The sequence below is a fragment of the Clupea harengus genome, chromosome 4, assembly GCF_900700415.2.
Source record: "Clupea harengus chromosome 4, Ch_v2.0.2, whole genome shotgun sequence".
In the NCBI taxonomy this organism is placed as follows: Eukaryota; Metazoa; Chordata; class Actinopteri; order Clupeiformes; family Clupeidae; genus Clupea; species Clupea harengus.
Genome location: NC_045155.1, coordinates 22,533,848 through 22,556,597, shown reverse-complemented (window position 1 = coordinate 22,556,597; position 22,750 = coordinate 22,533,848). Strand labels below are relative to the sequence as shown.

Here is a 22,750-nt window from a genome sequence, read left to right as displayed (position 1 = left end):
TTGCTAACTTGAAGTTTTGAAGTGACGTTTTGTATGCAGTGATGTTGTAAACAAAAAAGACATTTTAAACTATATGAATCTTTCTTCATTTAAAAAATCTCAAACATGGACTTCAGATATGGCCATGGGTGCTCTGGTGGGGTTTTGTCATCTGTATCTGCTGTAGCAAAAATGCAGCAAGCACTTTGAACTTGACTAACAGCGTAGGAGTGATGTGTTTTTCTCCTATGACGAACACAACGTATGGCCTATCGCATTTTAGAAAAGAAAAGAACATTCATCTGCTGACTGCTGTATATATTTTTTATACCAATCATCCGATGTGTGTTGAGTGTTACTTCGACTACCATGTTATGAGGAGATGGCTTAGTTCCCGATGTTCAATTTGTGTTGTACATAGTCCTACTTACTGTGTCTGCCCAGGCAGCTCATTTGTCTAATCATTTTGATAGCCTCAATCCTATTGAGCATGCACTGCAAGACATTGTTACCTGGATTAAATTGTTCTTAGTTGGATCTTTGAAACACATTTTCTTTGTTTTATAGTAAGTGATAACTTGATTATTATATTAAACACCTAATTATCGTGGTGTGAAGTGTAAGATTCATGATCAAGCAGCTGCTGTGACCACCAAAAGTTTGCCAGCATAATATCCAAAATGGTAATCTTATCATGGTAACAAAGGAAAGGTCCCCACACTGGATTTGCTTAGACACCTGGGATCAGGAAGCAAACTAAGGTGTGAGTGACTGCAATTAGTCATAGTATGGGAATGGGGGTAGGCCATTGAGGACCATCTCAGTCAGCAGGTCAGAGAATCTTGATTATCATACAGAACAACAAAAGGTTGCCAGACCTGTTTGCATTACAAGGAGGTGTCTTAAAACAGTATATATGGCTAGAATTGGAGATGCTTGTGGTTCAGACCTACACCGCTGAATCCGGAGTATGTTCTACGTGCTTCGTTACTGCACTTTACTGGAATAAAGATTGCTGCATCAGAAACAAAGAAACTTCCTTCATTTCTTACAGAATTGATTAAACACACCGTTCTTGTGAAATGTATCGCCATAGCATATGTTTGGCACCTTACTGCCTACTGCTACTGCATCTCATATGAGTTAGCGTACAGGGTGATTTCACTCAGTTGAATGTTGACTGTAGATTGAGGATTTAGAGGTTATTGCCCCTCCTTTGTTTTCTACAAATAGGGAGCATAGATCATTATTAAAATTCCTTATTTTCTAACCAGTTCTTTGGGTCGAAGGTTAAACAGGATCCGCTCTGCATTCTCACTGTCATGGCGACTCTCCATCAAAGCAAGCAGCAGTTTGGAGGCATTGTCCTGAAATGAGAATGAGTTCTAAAGCTGAAATAAATAACTCAAAAACCCAATGCTCAAAAATACATAATTCAAGAAGAATTAAATTCTACAAACAAAAAATATCATGCAAAACCACATTGAAACATATTTTGGGCACACAATTGAATTCATCTTAACTAAAATAAATAGGATAGCCAAACCTTGAGCTGCAACACCATTTCCATGCGATACCGACACAGGGGGCTTATATCATTCAGGATGAGGGCAGTTATGATGTCTATGCCATTACATTCATGGGTAACAATACAGGTCTACGGAGGGGGGACACAAACAAATATTACATATCAGAAAAACATTTAGTACATGACTTAATACATTTAGTATATTAATACTTTTAGTTTTAGCTCATCAAGTTTTGTTTTTGTAAATGTTATGTAATGTACATTTCAGGTTTATGAATATGAGCCAAACGGTCAAGACAGGAGGAGTAACTGCTTTATTTAAAGATGTATTCCATTTCAAAAGGATCACCTTTGATCATTGTATTGCTTTTAAATACTTCAATTTCATATTGAAGGGTCCTCCCCAAATGTAATTTTTTAACTATTTACAGACCTCCAAAATGCAACTTCATTAATGACTTTGCTGAACTACTGTCAGTTAGCTCCATTGATAACAACTTTTCCATCCACATGGACAATAACATGGACAATTGTGGTGATACAATACAATATTATAATATATATAACCACATTTTTTCTAAAACATGGCGTCTACATACGTGTAGTTGTTATTGTCTATAAATACCGACCCAGGTAACATTGAGTGCACCTCTCAATCTACTTGTGGCACCTGAGCATTCCTGGTTGACTTGTTGCTAGGTTGTGCAGACGTGCTAAGCAGGTATTGTGTACTCCAGAGAGAGTGGCCTTTTGTCCATACTGAGGCATCGCTTGCATTCTGGTTTATCTGGTGTATGTGGACCCACTTGTATGTTATTGTCTGGTTGGACTTTGACACTCTGATGTGGTTTGCAACAGGGCAATAGCTTACCCAGTTTTATAGGGACTGGACCAGTTTGGAAGGAACTTTTTTGAGATTCCCACTGACTTGACATTACATTACAGGGCTTTGTGACCTATCTGGTGCTCATGATCAGACGCTTGTGTCATAGCATGCCTTCTGTTCTCTGACAATAGCTTCAAGAATACTCTGGGCCTAGGCCAATGTGGAGTGGAGATAGTGTCGTAAGTCTGTCACATACTGGTGTGCTGTGGCTACACTTACTTATTCTGGCCTGTTCGGGAGATACAGTGGGAGAGTCATCTCTCGGCCTGTCATCATCTCAAAGGCTGTGACTCCCGTAGTGCGATGTGGGGTGGACCTAATGGCCATCAGCACCAGGAGAAGTTTCACGTCTCAATGCTTACCATGCTACTAACATACTTCCTAAACATACTCACAATCATTTTATTGGCTAGTTCAACCTGACCAGAGGACTGAGGGTGGTACGCGATGCGGAACATCACCTCAATATCTAACATTTCCCACAAAATTTCCATCACACCAGCTCTGAAATGAGTACCTCTGTCCAAGTCAATGGACAGAAGTTAGCCCCAACAGCTGAACCACATGGTTCAACAGCAAGAGAGCCGTGGTTTTGGTGTCATGGTGTCATAAGGTGCTGGTAAACACTCAATCCACTTGGTGAACGTGACGGTGAAGAGGTATCTGTTACCTCGCGAGGACTTTGGTACAGGACCATTCCAGTCCACTTGGAGGTTGGACCAAGGAAAGGTGATCCCTCTACCCTGTAGTGAGGCTCAGTTCGATGGCTGAGATGGACGGAAGTGGCAGCAGACTAAACATCCCCTGAAATAATTGTTTATGTCCCTGATCCTGAAAGGCCAGTAAACTACCTGCTGTAGGGTCTTGTACGTGGCCCCAGCGCTCCTATCGCCTCCACATGGGGGATAATGAGCATGCATCATCATGACCGCCTTATGGTCAGTCGGAACAACTCAACGGGGTGGTCCTTGGCCATGGGGAACATACACTACCAGTCCTTTCTCAATCTTCAGGCAATACTGTAGGTTCTGAAGTTAAGTTTACTGTGCAAGTCTGCTTGTCTAGGAGCCATTCCTCTTGAAACTATCCACAGCTCCTGCTTTTCACAAGGCGGTTGGCCTCATCATTGGCAGTTTTGTCGGGACCTGGGATCTAAGAGTGTTCCTTCTTCTTTTTCCAGTACACCGATCACATACATGGTCACAACATACAATGATTTGTCACGATTTTATCACAGACCAAGAAAAGTTCACAGTGCATTACATCCTTGCCCCAGTCATGTTTCCACGTGGGGAAATAAGAGATGAAGCTATCGGTGCGGTTGGAATCAGAACATACGACTAGCTGCACAATGCCTACTCTGCTGACCTGTTGTAACACAATGAGTACTGCTGTTCTCTGCATACTGACTTGTCTTTGCCCCAACCTAGTATTGTTGTGGTGCAGTAACCATGCCCTTCACCCAAACAATGACCACCTCCTGCTCTCGTGGTGGAATGAGCAGCCATCTACATAGACCTTTGGGATGTTCTTGCAGATATGGTTGGGCAGTTGTTATAGTTAGGTTAGGTTGCTGACTATGAGTACTTGCATGTGTCAGTGAGAGGATTGGCCACTGTCAGAATTCCCCAACCAATAGTAGAAGGAATTTGAAAAATATTCCTGTTTATAACTAATATAAACTAGATTTGCATTTTCCTGAAGGAAATACCAGTGCATGCAAAGCAAAAGAAAAAAAAATCAAAATTCATATTTATCAGTTTTATAACTAAAATTATTGTTCATCTTATTTCTATGTGTTTTGAGTTGTCACAACATACAACAAGTTTTTGATATCCAGGTTTTTACTGTTAAATGTGCCGATGACCTTACCTGGTTCTCCTGGCAGGGTCCTTGGCAGTACTCTGTGAGTGTCTCCAGGGTCTGGATGATGAGGTCAACATTATTTTCATTGATGTAAAGTCCAAGTAGACCTAATCCCCCTGTAGTGCTGCCACACATGATGTCCAAGAATTGTAGAGTTTCGCACACCAGGTTGTAATTTGTCTTGTTGTTCTGACAGCGCAGGAAATTCTGTGACAAATTGAGTGACAAATTTAACTAGAGATGGATTTCCACAAAAATATGCAAAGTGTGATTGCTCAACAGTAGCAGACCCTCACCCAACAAATGACAGATTGTACAGCCCCAATGGTGATTATTATAATTTATATAATATAATGTTATAATATATATATACATATATATATATATATTAGCGTCCTATATATATATAACAGCACACAGTACGTTTTAAGACGAATAAAACAGTATTCAAAATGAGTTGACAGTCATCTATTGTGTGCAATAAGCTTTATATCCTCCCCAATCAAGGACACTCATCTGCTGTATCAGCGAAGGGAAGTTCTGCATTCCAAACATTTCTGTTGGAGGCAGGCAATTGTGGCGTAGGCGAGCAAAACAATTGGGAAAAGTGCTAGCAGCGGCCAATCAGATTGTTTGTTGTTGTTTCTGATGGTTTGAAAATTGAAGGATCATTTAAATTGCTAAAAGAAAAGGTTGGAGGGCCTTATAAGGGGTTGTTGTTGTTCCTGGTATGTTAGATATTTAATCCTGTGTTTACTTTAACAGAATGACAGTTCTGATATAAAGACAAGTGATAGCCTACTAGCTGGCTAGCTTGCGAACTAGCTCCCTAGTTCAGTCTGTTACACCAGGGGTTTTCAACTGGTTTTGTCCCAGGGACCACCATTCTGGCTAGAAAGTAATGTGCCTGCACGCGCATGCGTGTTTGTAACTGCCGTCGACACAGCCCCTTCCCCCCGGACCGATATTCTGCCTATAAAACTTAAATATGTGAAATTATCAGGGTACATCGCTAGCCGCCACAACGCCCCCTCCCCCTGCACAGATATTCTGCCTATAACACTTAAATATGTGCAGTTATCAGGGTAGATCACTAACCGCCATTGCCACGCCCCCTCCCCAGGCACATATTCCACCTGTAGCACTTGTCAGTGTAATTTCTTCGATATTTTTCACAATATTCAAGAGTAATCTTGAAATGTGTTGAAATATCAAAGCGAATTCATAAAAATAAAAAAATTCAATGGTGAACTGATCAACATAGGCTCATGTCGCCACAGGCCATGCCACGCCCACTCAAAGCGAAGCGAGCTTGCATGTATCAGTACACTTAGGCTCAAAATGATCACAGCCACTTGTGGATTAGGATGAATGGCTCCAAAAGAACATTAACCAGAGAGAAATATTAGCTAAATTAGCTAACGTTATCTGTTGGTTAGTAATGATTACTAGCTATGCTAGATAGCTATTTGAAGAAGTTAGTGGGTTGTTATTTCAGACATTACCTCATCACTTTGAACTCTACCGTACACAAGCAGAACAGCAGCTGGAATGTAGGCTGTAAATAATCCACTGGGTTGGTGGTTTCTTCATTTACTTAAAAAATACAGCAGATGAGTGTCAATCAAGTGGAAGGGAGGGGGTAACTGGGCGACAGTGGTACAGGAGGTAGAGAAGTCGTTTAGTAATCAGAAGGTTGTTAGTTCAATTCCCTGTCGAAGCGTCCTTGAGCAAGACACTGAACCCCTAATTGCTCCTGATGTGCAGTGTGCCATCAGTGTAAATGTAAAAATGTGTATATATCCTTGTAAATCGCTTTGGATAAAAGCGTCTGCTAAATGACTAAATGTAAATGGTAACAAAATGCAAGATCCATAACATCAGAGGCTTCTATAAAACTACATCTGAAACACTGCTTCACCAAAACAATCAAAACTCTTTTTTTAATTAAATAAAGATGTTGCCACCAATATGCTAAAGCAGAAAAAAAGACAGACTTCGTTGTGTCGCTTGCCTCAAGCGTCAAGGTTGCCACTATCATATCCTTAGGCAATCAGTGTGTTTATTTAAAGCAGCAGTACGGAGTTCTGGTTTAAAACTAACAAACTAACCACCTAGATTTCATGCAGAAACCTTTCAAACACCACCAATAGCCCAGTTAGCACTGATGAAAGCTTGCTATCATGCAAGCTTTGAAGGCTGCCAACATGTGTGCTGTGAAAGCTTTTCTCTCATTTTCACGGTGTGTCCGTCCCAGACCACAGAATTACATAGTGCATAGCCTAGATGGCTGGTGGGAAACAGGTGCGTTGATCTGTTTTTCGTAAGACTATATATACCATTAAGCACTTTGAGCTGCATTCTTTTGCATGAAAGGTGCTATATAAATAAAGTTTTATTATTTTTATTATTATTAAAATTAATTTTAATATCATACCAAAAGTAGTTGCTTATAAAAAAATGAGTGCTGTCAGTTGCTGTCAACGCAAACCCATTTTAACGCCGTGAATTTTTTTATCGCGAGATTAACGCGATTTACATTTTTTTTTCTGAAAATGTCAACAGGCAGCTGGCTGAAAGCAAAGAAGTAGTAGGCTTACCTTTTATTGGTAACCTAACTGTTACGGTTCATTGGTTCTGAAATAAGAGGCCTGACTGCTATGTTCCCAGCAAACTTGAAAAAAAGAAAATATTAAGCCATGGTTTAACTGCATTATAGGCTGAGTCCTTGTTTACCTGAAATGTGCACTTTATAATTTTATTTTGTACCGCCCTGCTTGGCATTGTTGGTTTTCAATAAAATAAAACATTTGCATGTTGATAAGGGAATTAAAATACAAATAAAATTATGGAAAAAATTAATAAACGAAGGGACATTTAGAATAGATACAAATTTGCGATTATTCGCGATTCATTTTGAGTTAACTATGACATAAATGCGATTAATCGCGATTAAATATTTTCATCGTTTGACAGCACTAAAAAAAATACATCAGAGAATGGCAAATTGTTACATAGTGTTGCTTTAAGTTAACTGTGTGGTTGTTGCGAGAACAGACTAGCTATGGTTAGCTTCTGATTTTAGAGCTCACACACTTTATAGCTTGTTTTATATTCTGCTGCATTTCACCTACTTGCAGGATGAGTCTCTTTGGCGGTTAGTTGATGATTATGAAAATAAATCCAGCCTTATTCCAGGGCTGACCGTCATGTAATAGTTATGCATGTTCTTTAGTTGTATATTTGTCAACTATATCCAAGTGATCATAGCTTGAGTTCATCAGCCATCATATCCACTAGTTCCATTGGATTATGGATGATTCCATGCATGAGCATGATGCCACCTGATGTTTGGTGCACGTGTGAACTTTTTTTTTCAAATGAATGTTCTTGCTTGCATGACAAGCGCTCTCTGTTAGCAAGTAGACTCTCAGTTAGGGATTATTCATCACCAGCTATCTCCAGTCCCAGCTAAGGGGCTCTCTAAGGACTGTGGCAAGCGCTTTCTTCTAATGAGATCTTTGTCTATAAGATTCTAATAATTGCAAGTTAGGTAGTTTGTTTCAGTAAGTGCCTGGGTGCAGTGGGTCCTCTACTCAAGTTCCCACATTAGTTTATTTTCTTTCATAATGTCTTTGTTTGACTATGACATTGTTCTCTTGTTCTATTTTCTATTAGTTTAGGTTCTAACGGAACATTCTCCTCCAATTTTGGTGTCTGTGTCTTCCCTCTGTTTAAACATGTTGAGCAGCTGTAACCTTACTCTCTCATGTTCAGTGCATTAATGCCTCTGTTCAGCTCATCCCTCAATCCAGTCCTCCCTAGCTTGGTACTTCCAAGCTCCCTTATTTCATGTTGTGGCACCTCTCAGCTCACACCCACCTTGGGTAGCAGAGTCTCTATGTGCTGTGCTGTTTATATGAATTAAATCTTGGTGTAATTATCAACTAAGATCTCTTACTCGTCTCACACGTTATACAGATCTTACGGACGTTATTTTTTCATCTACGTAATATTGCCAAAATCAGAAGTCCTATCCCTCCAAGATGCAGAAAAACGAATCCACCCTTTTATTACGTTGTTATGACTACTGCAATGCTCTTCAGTCCAGATGTAGTAGCTACTGCAATGCTCTTCAGTCCAGATATAGTAACTACTGCAATGCTCTTCAGTCCAGATGTAGTAACTACTGCAATGCTCTTCAGTCCAGATGTAGCAACAAGTCCATAAAGAGCCTCCAACTAAAACAGAACGCTGCTGCTTACACACTAGAACTAAGACATATGTACATATCTCACCGGTTCTGGCCTCTCTGCACTGGTTCCCTGTCAAAAGTAGAATTGATTCCAAAGTACTCCTTCTAACATACAAAGCTCTAAATGGCTTACTGTCCTTTACTGCCCACCAAGACAACATCGTTCCCAGGTGCAGATCTTGTAATTCCAAGAATATCAAAAAGCACAATAAGAGGTAGAGCCTTCTGCTATCGAGCCCCCCTCCTGTGGAATAATCTTCCTGCCTCCATCCGAGAAGTGGACACCCTTTCCATCTTTAAATCTGGACATTCCTCTTTAGTGTGTCCTATAGTCACGATTAATGCATGACCCAGCACCTGTGGCAACATGCTTCATACTTCTTGTCAACCATGTTGTGTTTAGCAGCAGTGGGCTACAGACAGTGTTGTGGCTGTTGCCAGCCAGTTGTTGTATCCTGCCTCCCTTGCTATCCTTGTATAAATACAAATTATCATGCGCCATGTCATGTTGACTAACTAAACATAACTCGTCAAAACTAAGCACATATAAAATTCCTAACATAAATAAAATTGGGCGTTTATACGGATCCCGGGTACAGCATGTGGCACATGTTGCGGCTATCACCAGCCAGTTGTGTACTATGGTTGTATCTGGGCCCCCTTGCTATCCTTGTTTAACAAAAATTATAATGCACTATGTCAGCCAACAACACTAAACATAACTCAACAAAAATTTTAATTAACAAAATTCCCATACACCATGCTGGGCAGCCTCTCCCTCTCTGTTTCCATCTGTATCATATTATCCTACTGATAAAGTTGCCATATTACCTACTGTTAACTGTTTTACTTTTCATCTGTTAATCAAATTGATGTTTACTAATTGATGTTTACATTTTCATAGCCTGACCTTTGCCCGCAAATGCCATCAGCTGTGAAAACATTGTTCCTCATCACCATAACCATTAAGTGCACAGACGCATATTACGCAATCTAGCTCTGCCCACTCACTTTGTGTCTTTTTGCCCCCTCCTAGTCTGTGGGATGCTGCTGTACTCTCCACCTGATCTATTTTCAGAAACCCTCTGCCAACACCCACCAATCCCCACCACATTAGTTCTCCAAGATAATGATACATCTACATATTCTGTGCTAGCCTATTTACCCATAATGCAAATACATAGTTTTGACTTCGACGAGTAGTCTCATTACTCTACTTACCCTTGTAATAGTAACCTTAATGAGCACAGTGTATACCCACTAAGCTGTTCTACAATACTTGAATGCTCTCTCCCAATTTTATTCACTATTCATTTTCTATGTGTCATGTACATACCATCTTTATGTTTGTATGTATCGTGTACATTTTCCACGTGGACTTTGACTAAGACAACTGCAAGGTCTTAGGGCAATATAAGGGTGGAAAATATATTCTAGTGCCAGGCCGTGTAGTTTAATCAGCAGAACTGTAAAGTTGATGTGAAAATGTACTAAAATCCAGTGAAGTGAGGCTAAATAGGAGTAATATACTCTAATCTCTGAGCCTTGACTTAAATAGGAGTAATATAGTTTAATCTCTGAGCCTTGGTTAACAGCATGGCTGTTGAGTTCTGCACCCCTTGAAGCCGAGCAATACAATGTGGATTTCAGTAGGACAGATTTTTTTTCTTAAGTGTGTTCCACTGTTAATGGAGGACACATAAGCTTCTCATATATACACCTCTGAATGGCCTTACTAACAACTCATATATACAGCACTGAATGGCCTTACTAACAACTCATATATACACCACTGAATGGCCTTACTAACAACTCATATATACACCACTGAATGCCCTTACTAACAACTCATCCTTTTGTCACAAGCTGCTTAAGTTATTGTTTGTAGCTGCCTTGTTTGTAAGAAACTCTGTAGCAGACATGATTCATGTTTCAGCTAACATTGATGTGACCACCTATGAGTTTATATGTGACGCTGATACACTGGTAAATGATTTCACAATATGTATGTGTATTTTAATAATTATTTTTCTATTTATAAATGTGTTTACAGAGTTACGGTGTGTTAGATGCTTTTTTGGGGGGTGTTCGGCTCCAACCTCCAACTCCAACAGTCCTAATCTGTTACACCTTACTGAAATCATCAGTGGCACTCTTTCAACAACACAAAGAACGGGGCTCTGTGCTGAGGAGCATCACAACAATCCCGATAGTAGAGCGTCCAGTATAGAGGCATTCTTTGGGTTATGAGGATGTTTTTGCCTTCAGACTAAAGGAACTGTAATCACCTGCAGGTCCTGGTTGTGGTTCTCACACAGAAGTTGCAGGAAGCGCAGGATGGGTTTCATGATGCCGACAGAAGGACCCATCTCTACCTCCACCTCCTGCTCAGGCTGCTCTGGGGCAGGACACAGGGGAGCAGCTGGGGACACTGAAGGACTGGAGCTTAAGGGGAGGACCATGGTCTGTGGGAAACCTAGCTGCTGTGACCCTGATGTCGAAAGAGAAAGAAAGAAACAAACAAAGAATGAAATGTAGGTAGGTGCAGGTTCACAGTTAGACAAAAAGTAAGAGTAAGAGAGAAATTGAATGAAAGAAAGATACATCTGAGAAGTATTTAGACATTTGTCATAATTCGTAGTTCAAATTAAATGTTTTTTTTAACACAGGTTTTATTTAGAATTATTCATTACACAGATGAGCCAGAACATTATGACCACCTGCCTAATCTGCTGTTGGTCTTGACTGCGCCTCCAAATGAGCTCTGACCCAGGCATGGACTTTACAGACCTCTGAAGATGCCCTGTGCTACTTGGCACAAATAGATTAGCAGCAGAAGTCCTGTAAATTGGAGGTGCGGCCACCACTGATTCAATGATGTTGTGCTACCACATGCTTTGAGGTTTTAGAAGCCAGAGCTACACCTTAATCTCATAAACCTCTTAAACCTTTCTCACGTTCCTCATACCATTTCTGAACCATGTGGGCGTGGTATGGCACATTCTCCTGCTGAGAGGCTCCTGCCATAGGGGAACACCATTGCTATAAGCAGGGCCACCTGATCCACAATAATGTTTAGGTAGGTGCCATCTGTTAAACTGATGTCCATTGACTCTCTCACTCCCTTCTATGGCATTATGGTTCCCCAGATAGCCATGCAGTGTTTTGTAAAACCTTCCTCTCATAAACATTGTAACACATTTCTGTGACTTGTACCACAGTACCCCCTACGTCGGTCCGGACCAGATGGGAGTCTCTGCCCTTAAACATCAATGTGCGGCAGGTTGGTAGGAACCCCACAAGCCACGCTTTTTCTGAGATGGCCATGACTATTTTACAACTATTGTTTTCATCAAAGTCACCCAAATCTTCAGCCTGGTCTAAGGCATCCAGTTTGACAACTATGAGAACTGACTGTTTACTTAGCATTTGAATGAACAAGCACTGCTGTTATGAGCTAATCAGCATTATTAATTGAATCCGTCAGGGGTCATAATGTTTTGAGTCATTGATGTTTACAGATCATAGTATAGTCTTTGAACAAACAGATATTTTATGATGTAGTATTGATGTTTATGCTATGTTATATTGAGGGGTTAGAGGGGCCTTGCTGCATGCTACTGCTAATAAGGAGATGAACTGATGAAAGGAGATGAACTGAAACTAGGTGAATGTGTGTCCAAGTGGAACCAACCAGTTTTACTGGTGTGAATATAAGCAGTGCAAACACTGTTCAATGGATCCAATAACGTCTGTCTAACAAGTTCCGGATACTGATGTATTCCGTTATGTTTCGCTACTTGCACCCAATCTCACCAGTGTCCAGGTCTTTCTCATCCTTGGCTTTGTTGCTCATTTCTCCCACATTCACCGAGACTGTGGCCTTGATTTCCTGTTGGGCGTCTTTCATGCGATCATTCAGGACCTTAAAGAAGGTCTCAGACTTATTGTCACCCATCATCAACTTGTAGAAAGAGTTCTGAGTGGATGGCAAAAAAAGGAAAGAGATGTTTTAAGGATGTTCATCAACACATATATTGATACAACAATGCACACAAATACACTAAATAGGCTACACAAAACTTGTATCGATGTTGTTAGCACTTTGCTCTACCAGTTGAGCCACAGAAAGACAGGAACATTTTAACATCATTGTAAAAGATGCCTGGGCATATTAGAAATCTGTATGATCATTGCTAATATCTTAATAAAATAAATATTTTAAAAATATTATTTTTGTATTTGTCCTTGAACCTCACTCACAGTGAAAACCATTTATTGAATGTTTATTTAGTCTTATGGTGTTGTTTGGGAATGGATGCTTTAAGTCGAATCATCAATCAATCCCCTAGAGACCTAGTACCATAAACAATAATCTTCTGACAGGCTTGCAGTGAGAACCATTGAACCAGAGAAAGGCAAGGGGGAGGCGGGACTACTAGACTCTAGTTGGCAATTTTGTGCTGTGAAAACTATTTTTCATATCTTCCTGGGGTGGTCCGACCTGGACATTGTGTGTAACCTAGACGGCTAGTAGTAACAACAGGTGTGTTTATCTGTCGTCCACATGACCATGTGCTAAACAGAGGGGAGTACACCCCTGGCCAATATCATTTCCATGTTAAATGATTTAAAATTGTATCACCACTTTATAACTGCATTATTTCTAATTGCACAACTAGAGTGTCCCCTCTTATAAACAATCAAACAAATACTTTACAAAGACTATACTGAAAATACAGGCCTCAAACTTTCAGAGTACAAAACTCAATGCAAAAAAGGGAATACACCAATGATCACTGACACACAAGTTAGAAAACCTGTGATCATTGAAACCAAATTAAGTACACCTGTGACTTCCAGTTAGCCTAATATAACGGCATGAACATGGAGATGATCTGTTAACGGTGCTGTGTCGATCTGCACGCCTGCATTATGGCTCCACATGGAAACATCTGATTGTGAGACTTCACAAAAATTAAAAAAGATATAGGAAGATTCTATAAAAATATAAAAAAATATAAAAATCAGTCGAAACACAGTTGCAGCAGATAGATATTAATGTACCATGTACATGCATGCATTTGTGCACAAATCCATCTGCTTGCTCCTGATTCTCTGAGTTTTCCTAGTATTTTTGATTCCTAGTAATGAAGTGTTCCTACTATGGGACCTCTATTTTTAATATAATAAATCCAAACTACTGTAAGGTGATACCATTTTGAATCATTTGACATTTAAGTGACATTGTACCGGTGTGTACTCACTGCTGTATACTGTACCATGGAAATCAATTTGAAGTTGGCACCAGTATAAAAACATGCTTCAGAAAGTGGTCAATTGTTGCATATTGTGTCTTCAACACACTCGACCTTTGTTGTGTTATTTTGATGATCATATACTTTATACTTTCAAACAAAATGAAGATTAAAATGTCCCATTGAAGTGAATGGTAGAACATTCTATAACTGTCAATCATGAATTATCAACAGTAAGTTGTCACTGCTCCAGTCTCTGCTGCTGCTGTTTCTGTCTCTCTGAATCCTCATCCACCCATCAACCCACCCACCAACCCACCCATCTATCTATCTCTTTCTATGTTAATATCCAACTTCCCATCCATTTCAATTTCACGTGGAACTAAAGACTCCAATTGGATTGGTAAACTGGCCTGTCAGTCTGGCACAACGAAGGCCTACACACAGTACAGAGCTGTTGGCACTCAGGCTGTGGCTATACACCGCGATATGGATAACATCCTGGCGGCTATTAACCGCGATATGGATAACAACACGGAGAAGTTCACGGCTTTGCAAAGGAAATTGGAGCAATTCGGAGACCGGACGGAATAGGAGTAGACGAGCAAATTGGCGCCTACTCCCAAGACCAAACAACCCCAATCTTATCTGCTTTCGGCCCCCTCAACCAGCACTGCCTTGGCCAAGGCCGTTGCTGGAACAACAACTCCCCTGACGATCGCTGCAGTGAGACTCTCTTGCATTCCCTTCCCCCTCTCCACAGACACCTGTGGATTGTTGTCTCTGTCCAGGACCTTTTCAAGGCTGTCTCCATGGCAACGACAATCTTGCGAACTGAGAATCTGTCTGATTAGGCCTAGGGGAAGGCGACAATCCAGGCCTACTCATACACAAACTTTCTACATGCATACAAACACACGTACACATTACAGATATGCATTCACCACCCCATGACCCCCATCCCACGCCTTCGCCTGCTTCGTACCCCCAGTGTGACAGGCGGGTCTGTGACCAGAGCCGAATATGGCTGTTGGACCAGATGGCTGCTTGTTTGCGCTGGCTTACCTCCATCCCCCCTCCCCCCTCCCCCCTCCCCGTTGCAAGTCTTGAGTTCTGTCATGTTGTAAAATGTATGTGCTTATGTGCTGAGGTGTTTTTTTCCTGCTCCCACACTGTACTCCTTTAGGAGCATAGTCTGGGGGTCGCCTTTTTTTTCTCTCCTCCCTTTCCTCATGTTATGCTGCAATTCTTCACTCAACCTTGTCTTCCCGTCCTGTCTACCCCCTTGTCAGTATGTGTATATGTATGGACGGGTGGATTGCCATTTTCGCTAGTTTACTATGCGACAGGCTATGTTGCTGATACTTGTGTACTTGTGCTGTAACAATAAAGGACTACTACTACTACTACTATTGCACAGTTGCCATGGCAGCTACACTCATTCCTTAACGTGGTAAACTTGTACTAAAACCAGATCATTTGCTAATATGTTCCTTGAGCGGTCCCCTTAAACATTACATCTGATACAAGTCTTTGTCCCACTCCATTTGTCTGTAATCTTCAGTTTATTTTGTCCACAAAGTCAGAAGTGCATTCAGCCTTTTTTCCACAAAATGAAAAGCCCAACAGTCAATTCAGTGCATAGCATGAATCATCCATTTTGTTTTTCTGTGCATGAAAGAATGTGCTACACTATCTTGAATATTTCTGGACACAATGCTAACTCTATGGTCACATGAGCGACATAGGAGGGAGACAAATGGGCGTTCCTATCTTGTGGTTACCAGGTTACAGAACTAAACAAGTATACTAGACACGATTGTTTATTTGTTTCAGCAACATGTGTCATGCTTCCTTCACTCCCCAGTCGCCATGTTGCCTCGCTCTGTATTTGCATAAAATAGACCTCTACCCTATTTTAGCCCCACCTAGTTGGCAATGCAACGGTCACTTGTTACTTGTCACTGTAAATTGTCAACTCTTATTGAAAATGAACGCCAGCTGGTGGTTTAGTCTTTCTTTCTTGTGGTTTTCGGTCAAAAGGCATTGCAGTGTTACATTGTTTAATAAAAAAAACGAATGCATGTTGTAGCACTGAATTTATTCTGTCTACAAAAATTAAGCCTAAATGAAGTTGTCAAATTATAGTGTTGGAGTCTGTATCTGTGTTGGAATCTCTCCACACTATACTGTTGGTCTGAACTCTGAATAATTTAGCCTGATATTAGTTATCCGTTTCAAAATCATCTTTGTATTTACAAATGTATTTACACTCCTACTGTCACCTCTCCTCCTGGAGATAGCCCTAGTACCACTCTGGAATAACTTAAATGAGCAGTGTAGTTCTTACCTGAATATCTGTGTTCCCCCCCTCCAGCAGACAGATGGCCAGCTGAATGCATTCCTGGAAAATCTTGTCACTTTTGGTGCTCATGACGAGGTCAGTAAAAAGCTTAGTCCCTCCCTCTCTGTCCAGACGACACTGGACTGCAGCTACAGCTGTCCAATCATGCTCTTCCTCACCACCTAAGGATGGACATTATGCAAAGACTTGGACATAAGGAAGGATGAGGATATATCTCTTTATCTCCTTACAGTGTCACTGACAGAGAATTTGGAAGTGAGGTTGTGAGCAGTGAGATCTGCTGTTCTCAAATATGGAGAGTAAAGAGTGCTTTGAATCTTCTAAGATTGAACTGAAGATTTGGAATGATACCAATCCCAGTATTCATGGTACGTATATCAGGCTGACTTCACAAGCTCCTGGTGGTGTTACCTCCTCCTCCTGCTCCGATCTCAACTATCTCAGGCTTATTGCTGCCATTGTCGTTGTTGTAGAGGTAGTTTTGCAGTAGTACCTTCCTTAAGGCTGTTCCCTGAAAACAAACATATAATTACATGTTTTGCACATGTAGTTACACAGACTCAGACAAACACTGAAATATTAGGTAACTTCTCACCTTCTCATCAAAGTCTAGTGAACGGATGAGCATCTCTTGCAGAGTCCTCAGCACCTTGATGCACAGCTTTTCCTCTGAACTCATTAGAGCTTTAGTATGCTGGATCAGCCTTTATTAGCAACCACACACACACACACACACACCACATACATTGATCATTTCAGCAAAGGTTGCTAGTTCGATTCCCCTCTCCTCCTTACCAAGTGTGTCCTTACATTTCCTTGTTAGTCGCTTTGGATAAAAGCGTCTGCTAAATGACTAAATGTAAATGTAATGTCTTTTATTTTTTGGCTCGCCTTTTATCTGTGTTAATAAAATTATCTGCAAAACACATAAATTAAAAAAAACCTACCCAAATACTGACACATATACATATGCGCACACACACACACACACACACACACACACACACACAAGTGGCACTTACTTTGATATAAATCCTCCAGATTCACACCGTGTCCTAGCTTCTGTGCCCTCCAGAAAGAGCAGCTCAGGCTGGTGCATCACATCCACCAGCACAGACAGCTCAGCGTTCACTAGAGGCTTCAAGCGCTGCTCCAGAGTATTTATAATGTCCTGCAATATCAAATTGAAATATTCATGTGGGATTTACTGTGTTTAAAAAACCACAACCCACAATTTTGGCCTAAGACTACTTCACCATACCAACTTTTCCACCACAGGCACAAAGTCGTCAAAAAACATCAGAAGATATAACTCTTCCATCTCCATTTTATCTTTCTTCTCTACAGCAAGAAATCGCATTCAAGACTCTTTTCATTAGTGGTACCTTGATGGTAGAATTACATACCAGGTGTTGTCATTTCCAGCAACAACCTTGGTATATTCAAGAGTTATTTAAAAATAGTTTAAAAGGTTGTTATTATTATTAATATTGTTATAGTGAATACAATTATTTGTAATCTGATATTTAATATTGTTGTACACATTTAGTTGCATTACACATAATGCCTCACAGTTCTTCTTCTTCTTTTCAGATGTCTTGCTTGAACATGCTCCTTAAAGCAACGGGTAGGTGGCAGTTTGCAAGTTAAGCTGTCATTGGAATGACGCAACTATGCGCTACCAGGAGTGTTTTCAACTAATTACATTTTGTGACTTGAACTAACTTTTGGTAAATCTTAAACTTGTGTGACTAGGAGAGATTATGTCATAATGTCTAAAAATAATTTCAGCTATTTAATGAATAGGTGTAGTGAAATTCTGTCTCCGCATACCTGTAGTTTCTCAATGATGTTCTTGTAGTCCCATGGATTGGTAGGAGCAGCTGGGCGACTGGAGCGTGAGGAGCCCTTATAACTTGTGTTGGAGCGGGACAAGGAATTCTGAGTAATACTGGCTAGCATAATGCTAATCTGAGCCTCCAGCTCAATGGGCAGAGAGATGGAATGAGTCTTAGCTGCAGATAAACAAGGTAGAGGCAAGGTAGAAATGACAACAGGCTGTAATGTATATGTATTTATAAATATGTTTGTATATTAGACTATTAAATTAGATGAATTATTTTGACCAAGATAGAGGAAAGGTAGAAATGTTTGTATGTATGTATGTATGTATGTATGTATGTATGTATGTATATGTACGTATACATATGTGTATATATAAGACAATTTAATTCAATTGATTTCTTTGACCTTGACAGTAAGATAACTATTTTAGCTTCTGTGAGGACCTCACCAGTAGCGGCAAGTGTGCGGATACAAGTATCAACCAGGACCCTTTGCTGTGGCTGCAGCCAGGTACAGTCCAACAGACGCAAGTTTGCCTGCAGCAGCTGTGTCACAATCAGGCTGTGGGACTGACAGCACAGTTTTAGGGGGAGAGGACAGAGCAATTGTAAACCTGACTGGTACAAACTGGAACAAATCAAAATTATTTACACAGAATTCCATGTTAAACACATGCAATCTCGTGAGTCTCTCCTGAGTAAGAGTCTAGACCTGAGGCAGAGCTGAGTCAGAGCCTATATCAGAGTCCAATTGAACATGTGAAACCTAAAGAGGGCTGTGTACACGAATTGTCTTCACAATTTGCCCTTTCCAGAACATTAACTGTTTGTTAAATACTGAGTTTTCCCTTTTTGTAATACTGGGGCGTGTGACAAAATGCTACAGATGAATGTCAATTTGAGTCAATGTATCAATGTCAGTATGTCACTTTGAGTCCATATGTCAATGTCAGTATGTCACTTTGAGTCCATATGTCAATGTCAGTACGTCAATTTGAGTCAAGCACCAAATGCACAAACCACATTTCCATACATGCATGTGTGATGTTTTCACTGTAACCACCCAACAAAGTGATTCATTAGTTTGGTGAGTTCATGGTTCTATGGAGTATGAGTAAATGCCACTGTCTTGTTCTAACATTTGGTTTGATGTTTGTCTTGGCATGCCAAGATGTGTGCTGGCAGAAGGGGTTATGAGCTTGGTAGCTGTGTATGTTGTGAGAGAGTGGATGGGCATTATGGAAAAGGCTAGTCCTAGAAGCTAACCTCGCCGAGTGCTAATTCAATTCATTACTCCACTTGCAATGCCTAGGCTGACAATGTACATTGTAGTATTATTTTGTGAAGACGTCATGCTGAGTGCAGATAAGCCTCTAATTGTCTTTAGCATTCATTTTAGGAGTACTAGAGTACAGGAGTCCAGCACTAGAGTCACAGGCAGGCAGGTAGTACTACGATTTAAACCTTTAAAAAATATGGATTTTTACCAACCTGGAGTGAGGTGCTGTTCTCAGAGAAAGGTGAACTTAAAAAGGCATGTATGGTGTCCAAAACCACATATATGACATACTTCTCCAGTGCAGCATCAGATATCTTTCTGTCCTGTTTGCATATCTAACACAAAAGAGAGCAATGTCACATTGTAATATTCCTTAGAATCCACTGCCTTGTCAGGGTCCAATAAAATAGTGCTGCTTTGTGTTTTAAAAGTAGCGAGTTCCATATACTTGGCAGTAGTTCATATCCTCTAACCTGGGCCAAGTCTACTGTGAAGTCATCAAACAACCTCCAGATGTGGTTACTGGTGTAGATCTCCTTCATCTCCACCTCTGTGTCCACGTAGCAGTGGTTCACAAAGTTCACATAGGCGATTTTAACCTGCACAAACACATGTGAATATAAACACATGTCAATACTCATATTCTGTCACTGTCATTTGAGCTACAAAGCAATTTACTCCCCGCCAAAAAAATCTTTTGCTATACCTCAGTGATACAATCATCATGTGTGACCACTCTCACCACATCTTCCAAAGGCAAGAGAGAGGTGCACTTGATTTCAGTGTACACATTCTTGCCCTCCGCACAGGCTGCCAGGAGCTCCACCAGTGAGATGTGGTAACGGAGAGGACTGTTGTCCTGGATCCCCTCCCGTGACTCCACCATCAACTCCAACATGGTGGCAAAGGAGGCTTTGTCATTGTAGAATACCACAACATCCTCACCTGCATTGGTTAACTGCATGAAAACGAAGAGGATAGAACTGAGTTGAGTCTTGATCATTTTACTTTACAATGCAACACTATGATGTCAAAAGTACTTGTGTAAGGTGGGTTTATTATTTATTACAAAACACAGGTGTTGCATGGCACCTATTACAAAAGCTGTTTAATACAAATGTGTTACACATTTGTTATAAAATGTGGGTGTTATTGCATAAAGTATAATTTTAGCACATTTTAGACTTAATGTGGCATTATCGTGGAGTGTTATTACAGGTATGGTGCTGCGACAGACTTAATCCATTTATGAACTTCAAATTTTACCTGCGACATTTGCTAATTCTCAAAACATTTCGGCCTACCACATCTTTCCCTCAAAAGGACTGTTCCTGTGCCTTTCCATTTTCTTACTACATTTCTAACAGTGGAGACAGACACCTCAAACCTTTTTGATACATTTTTATATCCCTCTCTTAATTCATATTGACGAATCATCTTAGTTTTTAGGTCATTAGAGAGTTATTTTGAGGTTCCCATGTTGCTATAGAGCAGCGGTTCCCAAACTTTTTACAGTCCCGTACCCCTTCAGACATTCAATCTCCAGCTACGCCCCCCCCCCCCTTTTTACCTTTTAGGTGAATTCCGTTTTATTCCGTTTTGGCTCATTTTGTTCACCCTGAGATAGATTGATGGCTTAAAATGAGTGAATAATATGTGCCACAAGTGACCCAAACCTCCTAAGGTTGTTGTTTGCCAGCCATCAACAGAACAGAAGACTAAAAAACACATTATTTGCAGGCGATTGGGAAGATGAGCGAATTCATTTTTACAGGCTGTAGCGGAGGTGTGTGTGTCAACCGTTGAACAGGGGGGGCGTGGCCGGAGCGGAGTTCAGCACAGACGTGACATTTTCTCAGTGGTTTTGTTTTTTAATTAATGCTGTGTTTATTAGAAAGAAATACAGCCTTGCAGGGCAAAATACAGGGGAATTTGGGCGATTTTGATGCACAAAATTATGTTTCCGTCTGAAAGTTGCAATTCTATTTCAAAGGGTACATTCCGCGAATTCCCTCCGTTTTCCGTTATCGCGGACATTTTCTCCCCGCGTACCCCCTTTACCACTTCGCGTACCCCAGTTTGGGAACCAGGGCTATAGAGAATGAAGGAGAAGCACACCTAGCACGGTTAAATTAGCTTTTTCATGATTGGTTGAACTTTGTTCACAGTTTAAGGTTTAATCAGTTAATCAAAATCATTTTGTGTTTCAATCAATCAGCATTAAGTGACTATAGGTATTCAAATCAACACACTTAAAAGGGTGCCCACATTTTTTCACAGTTATTTTTCACATTCGATTTTATTTCATACAACTCGTCAGTATCTTAAAAATGATAAAAATACTAGCTGAGAAAGTCCTTCACAAGACCTACTCAACAAAGTTCTAACTGATTGAGTTTGAGGAGACCAGAGTCTGATTTATACTTAATCAATACTTTCAAGATCAGTCAATAAAGATTGTTGGTTATGACTTATGACTTATGGTTATGACCTTTCTTTATGTTGTTACTGGACATATCATGTGTCCTGTTAAGCTATTTTACTTCATACAATATTTGACGAATGTGAATAATGAATAAGTGGGATAATTTATTGTGGAGCTAAATAATTTTTGCTTATGAAGGCTCCTGGGTGCAACTTTCTTCCATAGCTTTCCACCTGTAACTATAGCTGCTAGAGGGGACATCTTTCTGTTGTGTGCGGCCATCTAGTGAACAAAAAGGTATTGCTGTATGAGTTAATTAGCTAACACCAAATTGATTGTACCTACTGAATGGGTCGCCTTAATCATTATCAAAAAAATTGCCCCCCCAGAGAATGTTTTCTGCAGCCGCCGCTGGCAGGATCACAGAAAGTGATACCACAGATTCAGTGGTGCACCGGCCAGACCACTATTGACTTGAGCAACTTTATGCAGTGGGCAATGTGTGTCGTTTTTTAAAAGGCACAGTCAGCAATTTGAATCCCATAGACTTTTTGCCAAATCCAGCTAATTGCTCCACACGTTCCTCTAGCTGTCCGTTCAGTCTTTCAACTCTGATGTTCAGACACTGCCCTGGCTCTGTAGCTCAACTCTGGTGTTCAGACACTGCCCTGGGTCTGGAGCTCAACTCTGGTGTTCAGACACTGCCCTGAGTCTGTAGCTCAACTCTGGTGTTCAGACACTGCCCTGGGTCTGGAGCTCAACTCTGGTGTGACACAGCCCTGGCTCTGGAGCTCAACTTTAAATCTTCCATCCTTGTTGTCATCGTTCAGTGAAGGACCACTCACCTCAGTCATGATCATATCCTGGCACTTCTTCACATACTTTCCCTCTGCCTTTATGATGGTGTGCAGGAAGTTGAGGTACTGCACATGACGGCCATGTGTGGCCAGACAATGGATGAAATGCTGGAGGACATGCTCACTGATCTCAGTGCACAGCTGGTAGTTATTACAGAAGATGTGTTGCACAGTCTCTGCCTCAAGAAGCTGAAGAGAGAGCAAACCG

At 40.7% G+C, this 22,750-nt stretch overlaps 1 protein-coding gene across 3 annotated transcripts in view; it reads right to left on the bottom strand.

Moving 5' to 3' along the window:
* The window catches only part of itpr3 (inositol 1,4,5-trisphosphate receptor, type 3), a 143,640-nt gene that overhangs the window by 41,947 nt on the left and 78,943 nt on the right, over nt 1-22,750 (bottom strand). For all 3 annotated transcript variants that reach the window (XM_031566798.2, XM_031566797.1, XM_031566799.1), the window contains 15 exons: nt 22,531-22,731; nt 19,967-20,218; nt 19,734-19,859; nt 19,473-19,595; nt 18,431-18,551; nt 17,971-18,152; nt 17,160-17,308; nt 16,733-16,841; nt 16,549-16,648; nt 16,123-16,298; nt 12,331-12,493; nt 10,803-11,005; nt 4,266-4,466; nt 1,526-1,636; nt 1,251-1,346 (listed from right to left, as the gene is read on the bottom strand). In XM_031566798.2, coding sequence (XP_031422658.1) covers nt 1,251-1,346; nt 1,526-1,636; nt 4,266-4,466; nt 10,803-11,005; nt 12,331-12,493; nt 16,123-16,298; nt 16,549-16,648; nt 16,733-16,841; nt 17,160-17,308; nt 17,971-18,152; nt 18,431-18,551; nt 19,473-19,595; nt 19,734-19,859; nt 19,967-20,218; nt 22,531-22,731 — 2,313 coding nt within the window. The remainder of the gene's footprint in view (nt 1-1,250; nt 1,347-1,525; nt 1,637-4,265; nt 4,467-10,802; nt 11,006-12,330; nt 12,494-16,122; nt 16,299-16,548; nt 16,649-16,732; nt 16,842-17,159; nt 17,309-17,970; nt 18,153-18,430; nt 18,552-19,472; nt 19,596-19,733; nt 19,860-19,966; nt 20,219-22,530; nt 22,732-22,750) is intronic.